This window comes from Schistocerca serialis, chromosome 9 (genome assembly GCF_023864345.2).
Source record: "Schistocerca serialis cubense isolate TAMUIC-IGC-003099 chromosome 9, iqSchSeri2.2, whole genome shotgun sequence".
Lineage (NCBI taxonomy): Eukaryota > Metazoa > Arthropoda > Insecta > Orthoptera > Acrididae > Schistocerca > Schistocerca serialis.
In genome coordinates, this window is record NC_064646.1 from 50368137 (window position 1) to 50380147 (window position 12011).

A 12011-nucleotide genomic window follows, 5' to 3' on the forward strand; every position below is an offset into this window, starting at 1 on the left:
AATTAAATTTTCGATGCATTCTTCCACAATCCCTTCGGTTTTGGCCGCCTCTCTGATGGCACTTGCAGTGCTGTTTACAATTTTAGCCCACGTCTCGCTTGTCACTTTATTGATAGCTGCTGGAAGGAGAGTTTCCACTTCAGAGATCGTGAATTTTTTATTGTTTGCAGCAATGTAATTTTTTATCTGCGCCCACACTCCTTCAATTGCATTGAAGTGACAATGGTATGGAGGAAGCCGAACGATTTCATGCCCGTGCCTTTTAGCAATCTCGTCAATTACATATGTTGGAAATTGGGGTTTCTTTTGTGCCACAATTTCGAGCAGTTCCGCCTTCCTTAAATCTTCTCAGAATTCTACTTTTCGCCGTTTCAACCACTGAATGATATCGTCTTTTTTTGTTGCCAAGGTTGGTGCCTTATCGTGAACAACGGAATGATAAGGCGCATTGTCCATAACAATCACTGATGGACTTGTCAGATTCGTCATAAGCTATGTCTCGAACCATTCTTGAAATACTACACTGTTCATTTCTTCATGGTAATCTCCCGTCTTTTTTGACCGAAACATTTTCAAGCAGTTTGGCACAAAACCTTTCGATGTTCCTGCATGTAAGACAATAATACGCCCTCCTTTGCCAACAGGCACTGCCATTGTCCCCTCGGGCGTTACATCATTCCAGCCTCTACGTAAAGAATGGCTGGCATTGACCCAAGTTTCATCTAACCACACTATACTTTCGAACTCCACACCCATGATCCTGCGCAGAAATCTGCACCGCCATGCAACTACATCCGTCCTTTCCATTAATATTTTGCGTCCGTTAAACAGTGAATAGCTGAAGCCTATGTCTTTCAACACTGTACGCAATGAAAATTCGCTCCCTTTAAAAAGATCGTCTTTCTGAAGCGACACCAGTAATTTAGATAGAGTGGGCTGTTCCCTTCTCTTATAATAGTTGTATATATGACGACGAATAGCGTCTTTCTGAAAATCGTTCAAAGCTGTCACCTGCTTATTTCTCGGTCGCTTCTTTCCTGGTGTGTGCAGCTTTGTTGTGCCACTCTCGTCACAATCTACACTATACTGTCTTTCCCTATCTTTACAACAGTGTTCTTACTTATTTTCAGTGCTGCTGCAGTTCTCTTCACAAACTGAACAACAGGAATTAAGGGCCCACCTTTGTCCTTTTCTTTCTCAAAGTAATCCCTCACAGAGCACACGAATTCACGGGCCTGGGTGTGTAGCACACTTTTCTTCCTCCGTTTCACTTCTTGTGTTGGGCTGGTACTACCCGCCGCACTAGACACTGTTTACAACGAAACATAAACAAAGAAACACTAAAAACAACAAAAACGAACTAAACTGCGAATTCAACTTCAGACAAACGACGAACGACCGCACCGCCTGCACGCGAGACGCTGGTGAGTTTCATAAGCGCGCGCGACCGGGTTTCAGAGCGGCAACGTGGCCCTTGCTACCCGCTCAAAGTCAGGCCGTCATTGGCTGCCTGCCTGCGGTCGCTAGGCAACGGAAAGACGCTACCGAGCTGTCAATACCAAAGACTCGTCTCCCAGACTTATAGTATAAGGTAAAAGCAGCCTCGCGCATATGTAGTATTGTTATGTCAAGTCCCATGTAAATGTTTTAAAAAAATCTCTTAATAATAATCTTTCTTATAAAAAATTAACTGTTGATAATCATTCATCTCAACTTAAAGAATTTACTAATTTCTCCAATCCATGGTCATCCCAATTATTGTAAAGAAAAATCAGTTGTTTCTTTTTATACATGACAAATCTGTCGGCCAGCATTGCACCGAGCTGTGCCAGAAAAATTTCTTATAGGAGCAGATATATACGCGTTATCCGGCGATTTCATTGAGGTAAGATTTTTCAATCTATTCGGAATGAATTTTCAGGGCCATGACACAGCACTGCTGACGTCCAAAATTTACCAGTTTAAATTCACAGTCACTTATTGAAAGGTTATAAGTGAGGCACAAATTTATTGATAGGTTACTCACATTGTATTATTGGGAGGTTACGGAATTAATCTGTTGGGCAGTTACACTGAATGAAATAAATAATTATATTGTATTTACTGTTGGGAGGTTACGGAATTTATTTTGTGGGGAGGTTACAATAGGTGAACTCCAGTGCAAGACTTTGCAGGAGAGACGCTGAGTAGCTCGGTACGGGGTTTTGTTGAAGTTTCGAGAACATACCTTCACCGAGGAGTCAACCAATATATTTCTCCCTCCTACGTATATCTCGCGAAGAGACGATGAGGATAAAATCAGAGAGATTAGAGCCCATACAGAGGCATACTGACAATCTTTCTTTCCACGAACGATACGAGACTGGAATAGAAGGGAGAACCGATAGAGGTACTCAAAGTAGCCTCCACCATACTGCGTCAGGTGTCTTGCGGAGTGTGGATGTAGATGTAGATGGAGAACTATGGACGGATTCAGAGGCAGCGTGATTCAAGAGATTCGCTGGGGACTTCCGACGACTTGTGCAGGCCGTTCTAGGTCGAGTTGCTGCGCGAAGCCGCGCAAAAGGTGTTGAGACACGATATTGGGAGGTGTCCCGTGTCATTTGTGAGCTCATTGTATTTGTTCAGAGAAATAATGAGTACCGCTTTCACTGTACAAAAACAGTTTCGTTCTGTAATAGAACAATTACGCTATAGATATTGGCTAACGAGGAGCGTCAGGAGGACTTGTGACGGGTACCGCAAGTGGGACAGCTGTGCTCTGTGCAACTGGTCTCGCACGCCCCGAAACCATTCCCCTGCCCTGCAGCTAACGTTGCTTCTCGCAGACCCGGTCTCCAGATGGCTACAGCTGCAGGGGGCAGGCCCTGGACAGAGAGCACTGAGACGACAGAACTGGGCCGCAGTCGGCAGCTGGCCGCTCGTGGCGCTGCCAATCAGCGGGCGGCGGAGTGGTGGTCCGGAGTGGGCGCGGTAATCAGGAAGCCGGGGACAGCTCTGGTCCGCGCGGCCAGTCGGTGCCCGGCGCCGCCATGGCCAGCTCCCGCCGCCTCGCCCGCTGGGGCCTCGTGTCACTGCCGCTGCTGCTGCTGCTGCTAGCGGCGTCGGCGGCGGCGTCGTCAGCGTCATCGTCGGCGGCGGCGTCGGCGTCGGAGGCGGCGCGGCTGGCCGCCAGGATTGCCAGCCTCGAGCGCCGCCTCAAGTCAGTGGAGCAGCCAGGTGCGTGCTCCCTCCCACTCACTGCCGACAGGTGTTGGGTTTAGCGCGCTCGTCAGCCTGGTCGTCATCTGCGGTTCTTTTTTTTCTTTGAGTCATCAGTCTTCTGAAACTTCCTGCCAGAAGTAATAGAAGCTATCGACAGGGGATCTCAGGTTGATTCCTTATTTCTGGATTTCCGGAAAGCTTTTGACACCGTTCCTCACAAGCGACTTCAAATCGAGCTGCGGGCCTGTGGGGTATCGTGTTATTTGTGCGACTGGATTCGTGATTTCCTGTCAGGAAGGTCGCAGTTCGTAGTAATAGACGGCAAATCGTCGAGTAAAACTGAAGTGATGTCAGGTGTTCCCCAGGGAAGCGTCCTGGGACCTCTGCTGTTCCTGGTCTATATAAATGACCTGGGTGACAATCTGAGTAGCTCTCCAAGGTTGTTCGCAGATGATGCTGTAATTTACCATCTAGTAAGGTCATCCGAAGACAAGTATCAGTTGCAAAGCGATTTAGAAAAGATTGCTGTATGGAGTGGCAGGTGGCAGTTGACGCTAAATAACGAAAAGTGTGAGGTGATCCACACGAGTTCCAAAAGAAATCCGTTGGAATTCGATTACTCGATAAATAGTACAATTCTGAAGGCTGTCAATTCAACTAAGTACCTGGGTGTTAAACTCTCGAACAACTTCAGTTGGAAAGACCACATAGATAATATTGTGGGGAAGGCGAGCCAAAGGTTGCGTTACATTGGCAGGACACTTAGAAGATGCAACAAGTCCACTAAAGAGACAGCTTACACTACACTCGTTCGTCCTCTGTTAGAATATTGCTGCGCGGTGTGGGATTCTTACCAGGTGGGATTGACGGAGGACGTCGAAAGGGTGCAAAAAGGGCAGCTCATTTTGTATTACCACGTAATAGGGGAGAGAGTGTGGCAGATATGATACGCGATTTGGGATGGAAGTCATTAAAGCAAAGACGTTTTTCGTCGCGGCGAGATCTATTTACGAAATTTCAGTCACCAACTTTCTCTTCCGAATGCGAAAATATTTTGTTGAGCCCAACCTTCATAGGTAGGAATGATCATCAAAATAAAATAAGAGAAATCAGAGCTCGAACAGAAAGGTTTAGGTGTTCGTTCTTCCCGCGCGCTGCTCGGGAGTGGAATGGTAGAGAGATAGTATGATTGTGGTCCGATGAACCCTCTGCCAAGCACTTAAATGTGAATTACACAGCAGTCATGTAGATTAAAACTGTGTGCCGGACCGAGACTCGAACTCGGGACCTTTGCCTTTCGCGGGCAAGTGCTCTACCAACTGAGCTACCCAAGCACGACTCACGCCCCGTCCTCACAGCTTTAGACGAGGTACTGGCAGAAGTAAAGCTGCTCTTTTTGCACCCTTTCGACGTCCTCCGTCAATCCCACCTGGTAAGGATCCCACACCGCGCAGCAATATTCTAACAGAGGACGAACGAGTGTAGTGTAAGCTGTCTCTTTAGTGGACTTGTTGCATCTTCTAAGTGTCCTGCCAATGTAAAGCAACCTTTGGCTCGCCTTCCCCACAATATTATCCATGTGGTCTTTCCAACTGAAGCTGCTCGCAATTTTAACACCCAGGTACTTAGTTGAATTGACAGCCTTGAGAATTGTACTATTTATCGAGTAATCGAATTCCAACGGATTTCTTTTGGAACTCGTGTGGATCACCTCACAATTTTCGTTATTTAGCGTCAACTGCCACCTGCCACACCATACAGCAATCTTTTCTAAATCGCTTTGCAACTGATACTTGTCTTCGGATGACCTTACTAGACGGTAAATTACAGCATCATCTGCGAACAACCTAAGAGAACTGCTCTGATTGTCACCCAGGTCATTTATATAGATCAGGAACAGCAGAGGTCCCAGGACGCTTCCCTGGTGAACACCTGACATCACTTCAGTTTTACTCGATGATTTGCCGTCTATTACTATGTACTGCGACCTTCCTGACAGGAAATCACGAATCCAGTCGCACAACTGAGACGATACCCCATAGGCCCGCAGCTTAATTAGAAGCCGCTTGTGAGGAACGGTGTCAAAAGCTTTCCGGAAATGTTCCTCCACGGCTGATTTGTCTGTTTTCCCGAGTCGGCAAGGACTTTTATGTTCCTTCAACCGTGTATTCACACTTCTCTTTGTAGTTCCAATGTAGACCTTGACACACGTACACGGACTCTTATTACACCACTTGCAGCCAGAGGGGGGCGTTCATCCTTAACGGAACAAAGTGCTTGGCCTATTTTGTTCAAATGTTCAAATGTGTGTGAAATCTTATGGGACTTAACTGCTAAGGTCATCAGTCCCTAAGCTTACACACTACTTAACCTAAATTATCCTAAGGACAAACACACACACCCATGCCCAAGGGAGGACTCGAACCTCCGCCGGGGCTAGCCGCACTGTCTATGACTGCAGCGCCTGAGACCGTGTAACCTCCCCCTCACTTATCGACCGTAATGACAGTGAAAAATTAAACCGCGTGTACCTAATGGAAATTTGGGAAAAGCAATCGTCACCGAAGTTAATTTGTCGGTAAAGAGGGAGGAAAGGGTTACAACTAAATGAAAGGAAAAATGCAAATGAAACTGGTGGAAATTAATTTTGAAAAGGGGTAAAGTTAATGAAGAAAGTAAATGTGCGGCCGTTACGTTAACAATTAACTAGCGGTAATTAGATATTTGAGATTTGGGGGAAATTACGGTCGCCAGTCCTAAGGACAATTACTATAGTAACTGAAAAAGAAAGGTAATTATACATATAATTAGCTCTAGAAGCGTGGCAACTGAAGGTTGACACGTGTAGTGTGAAAACTGAAAGTTTGTCAGAAGTAATAAATTTCGCTACACTCTGACTTAATTTAGCAAAAGAATTAATAAAACTGGAAAATCGAAAGTTAATTTAGTGACTGAAGTTAATAGTGAGCTTTCTTTCTGAAGCACATCGACATTCAGTAAAATAAGGTTAGTCTTGGACTACCTCAACAATCATTTCAAAAGCTACTTGAATCTACGCAATTTAGAAATAAGAGAATTAACTTTGAACTTGAATTAAATGATTCTGAACAATTAACAATAGTAAAATTTAGTACGTACCAAGCTGAGCTGCAGTCACAGGTAACTAAAATACGGTAACAAAACTCGCACTCTTAATTTGTGCTTGTGCAATCTAAATATTGTAGCCAGCTGAACTTTGAAATTAAAGCAGTGAAATCGAATGATGCTGGTGTTTGAATTTCAACGACCCTCGGGCTCATTTCGGAAAAGGAAGGGACCCTGCTTGGCAATGCAATTGGGACAATGAGCAACAAAGGTTCATGCTAAGTTGCTGTAATTTTGCGAGGCAAATGGAACAATTTGAAAAGCTGAGGTCTGCCATACAGTTCTGAAACTTTACGTGCTTTTAGTCTTCCTTGTTGGTTGATTGAAGGTTTGAAGCCGTCGATCGAGGAGGTGGCGACAGTCACTCATTGTCGGCCGTCGCTGTTGCAGAAGCTGGATGTTGGCGCGCCTTCTTCTCGACATGGTCACCAGGCGAAACGGGCTCTTGATGTGCGCCAGCTAATGCTTCCCGTCCGCGACACCATGTCAGAAACTATCATCGCGAGTCGAGCGCAATTACATGCTGCCAAACCCCGAAAGCGCGGCAACTCGCGGGAGCGTCACACAACACACCTGCTCCACTCGCTACTCCCGCCAGACTCTCTCTGCCCGCGCTCCACGCGGCAGAGTTAACACTACCAAAGATCCTACACACTTTGATTCTTCACACGAACCATCGATGTAATCGTTCGATAGCAGTTTTCCCTAGGCAAGACCCAGCGTAAAAATACAAATAATATTTACGAAACAAACCAATTATACATCGACATGAGTGCATAAATATATATATACAAACAGTAAAACAATTACAATATATAAAGAGACAGAACTGTCATATCTTGAGGTAACAAAACAAGGAAAAAAAATAATAGTACAATAGATGGAAATAGGAGGATATGCATTTCCGGCGTTACAACCGCTCGGCTAATCCCGCGCGACGCTTGGTCTATTTTCTTAGTTGGTCTGAAAGTCGGTCGAACGTCATGTTTCCTTAGAATCTTGCCGATCTGATCCGTCAATTTCTTGATGGAGGGTGGAGAAACCGTGTTCTTCCATCGCTGTGTCCTAGCGTTGTCCTTAGGCCTCCTGTTATTCGGTCGCAAAACTCTATTTGTTTCCTTACCAGAGTACACATTCTTCTCAAAAGCCTGCTTTAGATGTTTTAACTCGGCGTCCAGGTGTTCCGGCGTACAAATCCTTTTAGCTCTGTCCACTATACTTTTAACTAGACCTCTTTTCTGTCGTGGATGATGAATGGAATCCTTCTGCAAGTATCTGTCGGTATGTGTAACCTTCCGAAAGACTTTATGTTTCAAGCTGCCATCAGTCGGTCTCATGACGAAGACATCCAAGAGGATGTTGGATTGTCTTTCTCCATTTCCATGGTACACTGGATTTTTAGATTTATACTATTTAAACAACAAAAGAATTCCTCTAAAGCTTTTTTGCCATGTGACCAAACAACAAATGTATCATCCGCGTATCGATACCATCGACATGGTGTCTTACTCGATTTTTCCAGAGATAATTGTTCGAATTCTTCTATGTAAAAGATAGCAATCGTAGGACTCAATGGGTTACCCATGGCCACACCATCAACCTGCCCATAAAACTCGTCTTCCCACTGGAACTGACTAGAGGTAAGGCAGTGTCTGAAAAGAACAGCAGATTTGTTTCACTACCATGCAGTGCTGTGCTCCAGAGTACGTTCTCAGAAATTTCTTCCTCAAATTAAGGTCTAACTTTGATACTAGCAGACTTCTCTCGGCCGGGAATGCTTTATTTGCCAGCGCTAATCTGCTTCTTATGTCCCCCTTGCTCCGTCCGTCATGGGGCATCTTGTCGCCTAGGTATCACATTTGCTTCACTTCATCTACTTCTTCATCACCAATCCTGATGTTAAATTTGTGGCAGTTCACATTTTTGCATCTTCCCGTTACTTTCGTTTTTCTTCGATTTTCTCTCAATCCGTATTTTGCACTCATTAGACTATTAATTCCATTCAACAGCTCCTGTAATTCTTCTTCACTTTCACTAAGGATACCAATGCCGTCAACAAATCTTGTCACTGATATCCTTTCACCTACAATTTTGTCTTCACTTTTGAACCTTCTTTTATTTCCGCCATTGCTTCTTGGATGCATAGATTGAACAGTAGTGCATCCCTGTGTTACAGTCTTTTTAATGCGAGCACTTCGTTCTTTGTCTTTAAGTCTTATTGTTCCCTCCTGGTTGTTGTACATATCGAATATTACCCGTCTTTACCTATAGCTTACCCCTATTTTTCTGAAAATTTCGAATATCTTTCAAGATTTTACACTGTCGAAAGGTTTTTCCAGGCTGACGAATGCTGTAACCGTGTCTTCATTTTTCTTCAGTCCTTCCATTATCAGTTGCATCGTCAGAACTGCTTTTGGTGGCTTTACCTCTGCTAAAGCCAAACTCATCGTCATCTGAAACTTTCTAGCAGATTAAAACTCAGGATCTTTACCTTTCGCGGGCAAGTGCTCTACTAGTAGAGAGAGCACTTTCCTGCGAAAGGCAAAGGCCCCGAGTTCGAGTCTCGGTCCGGCAAACAGTTTTAATCTGCAGGAGGAACAAGACTTTTGGTCAGGTGATTACAGGGTTATAAATACAAAATCAAATAGGGGTAATGCAGGAGTAGGTTTAATAATGAATAAAAAAATAGGAGTGCGGGTTAGCTACTACAAACAGCATAGTGAACGCATTATTGTGGCCAAGATAGATACGAAGCCCACACCTACTACAGTAGTACAAGTTTATATGCCAACTAGCTCTGCAGATGATGAAGAAATTGATGAAATGTATGATGAGATAAAAGAAATTATTCAGGTAGTGAAGGGAGACGAAAATTTAATAGTCATGGGTGACTGGAATTCGTCAGTATGTAAAGGGAGAGAAGGAAACATAGTAGGTGAATATGGATTGGGGGGAAGAAATGAAAGAGGAAGCCGCCTTGTAGAATTTTGCACAGAGCATAACTCAATCATAGCTAACACATGGTTCAAGAATCATGAAAGAAGGTTGTATACCTGGAAGAATCCTGGAGATACTAAAAGGTATCAGATAGATTACATAATGGTAAGACAGAGATTTAGGAACCAGGTTTTAAATTGTAAGACATTTCCAGGGGCAGATGTGGATTCTGACCACAATCTATTGGTTATGAACTGCAGATTGAAACTGAAGAAACTGCAAAAAGGCGGGAATTTAAGGAGATGGGACCTGGATAAACTGAAAGAACCAGAGGTTGTACAGAGTTTCAGGGAGAGCATAAGGGAACAATTGACAGGAATGGGGGAAAGAAATACAGTAGAAGAAGAATGGGTAGCTCTGAGGGATGAAGTAGTGAAGGCAGCAGAGGATCAAGTAGGTAAAAAGACGAGGGCTAATAGAAATCCTTGGGTAACAGAAGAAATATTGAATTTAATTGATGAAAGGAGAAAATATAAAAATGCAGTAAATGAAGCAGACAAAAAGGAGTACAAACGTCTCAAAAATGAGATCGACAGGAAGTGCAAACTGGCTAAGCAGGGATGGCTAGAGGACAAATGTAAGGATGTAGAGGCTTGTCTCACTAGGGGTAAGATAGATACTGCCTACAGGAAAATTAAAGAGACCTTTCCAGAAAAGAGAACCACTTGTATGAATATCAAGAGCTCAGATGGCAACCCAGTTCTAAGCAAAGAAGGGAAGGCAGAAAGGTGGAAGGAGTATATAGAGGGTTTATACAAGGGCGATGTACTTGAGGACAATATTATGGAAATGGAAGAGGATGTAGATGAAGATGAAATGTGAGAAAAGATACTTCGAAATTTAATATTTCTTTTGTCACGCAAGGATTTCTACAAGCCCTCGCCTTTTTACCTAATTGATCCTCTGCTGTCTTCACTACTACATCCTTCAGAGCTACCCATTCTTCTTCTACTGTATTTCTTTCCCCCATTCCTGTCAATTGTTCCCTTATGCTCTCCCTGAAACTCTGTACAACCTCTGGTTCTTTCAGTTTATGCAGGTCCCATCTTCTTAAATTCCCACCTTTTTGCAGTTTGTTCAGTTTTAATCTACAGTTCATAACCAATAGATTGTGGTTAGAGTGCACATCTGCCCCTGGTAATTTAAAACCTGGTTGCTAAATGTCTGTCTTACCATTATATAATCTATCTGATACCTTCTAGTATCTCCAGGATTCTTCCATGTATACAACCTCATTTCATGATTCTTGAACCAAGTGTTAGATATGATTAAGTTATGCTCTGTGCAAAGTTCTACCAGACGGCTTCCTCTTTCATTTCTTAGCCCCAATCCATATTCACCTACTACGTTTCGTTCTCTCCCTTTTCCTACTATCGAATTACAGTCACCCATGACTATTAAATTTTCGTCTCCCTTCACTATCTGAATAATTTCTTTTATCTCATCATACATTTCATCAATTTCTTCATCGTCTGCAGAGCTAATTGGCATATAAACTTGTACTACTGTAGTAGCACTGTGGGAGATACAATACTGCGTGAAGAGTTTGACAGAGCACCGAAAGACCTGAGCCGAAACAAGGCCCCGGGAGTAGACAACGTTCCATTAGAACTACTGACGGCCTTGGGAGAGCCAGTCCTGACAAAACTCTACCATCTGGTGAGCAAGATCTACGAGACAGGCGAAATACCCTCAGACTTCAAGAAGAATATAATAATTCCAATCCCAAAGAAAGCAGGTGTTGACAGATGTGAAAATTACCGAACTATCAGTTTAATAAGCCACAGCTGCAAAATACTAACGCGGATTATTTACAGACGAATGGAAAAACTGGTAGAAGCCGACCCCGGGGAAGATCAGTTTGGATTCTGTAGAAATGTTGGAACACGTGAGGCAATACTGAGCTTACAACTCATGTTAGAAGCTAGATCAAGGAAGGGTAAACGTACGTTTTTAGCATTTGTAGACTTGGAGAAAGGTTTTGACAATGTTGACTGGAATACTCTCTTTCAAATTCTGAAGCTGGCAGGGGTAAAATGCAGGGAGCGAAAGGCTATTTACAATTTGTACAGAAACCAGATGACAGTTATACGAGTCGAGGAGTATGAAAGGGAAGCAGTGGTTGGGAAGGGAGTGAGACAGGGTTGTAGCCTCTCCCCGATGTTATTCAATCTGTATATTGAGCAAGCAGTGAAGGAAACAAAAGAAAAATTTGGCGTAGGTATTAAAATCCAGGGAGAAGGAATAAAAACTTTGAGGTTCGCCGATGACATTGTAATTCTGTCAGAGACGCAAAGGACTTGGAAGAGCAGTTTAACGGAATGGACAGTGTCGTGAAAGGAGGATATAAGATGAACATCAACAAAAGTAAAACGAGGATAATGGAATGTAGTCGAATTAAGTCGGGTGATGCTGAGGGAATTAGATTAGGAAATGACACACTTAAAGTAGTGAAGGAGTTTTGCTATTTGGGGAGCAAAATAACTGATGATGGTCGAAGTAGAGAGGATATAAAATGTAGACTGGCAATGGCAAGGAAAGCGTTTCTGAAGAAGAGAAATTTGTTAACATCGAGTATAGATTTAAGTGTCAGGAAGTCGTTTCTGAAAGTATTTGTATGGAGTGTAGCCATGTATGGAAGTGAAACATGGACGATAAATAGTTTG

At 43.5% G+C, this 12011-nt stretch overlaps 1 protein-coding gene across 1 annotated transcript in view; it reads left to right on the forward strand.

Annotated features, from left to right (window-relative positions):
- The first annotated feature begins 3032 nt into the window (after positions 1-3032).
- Positions 3033-12011, forward strand: part of LOC126418839 (carboxypeptidase N subunit 2) — a 160699-nt gene continuing 151720 nt past the window's right edge. Inside the window, exon 1 of the mRNA XM_050085817.1 lies at positions 3033-3219. Within this exon, the coding sequence (XP_049941774.1) occupies positions 3033-3219 (187 nt within the window). The remainder of the gene's footprint in view (positions 3220-12011) is intronic.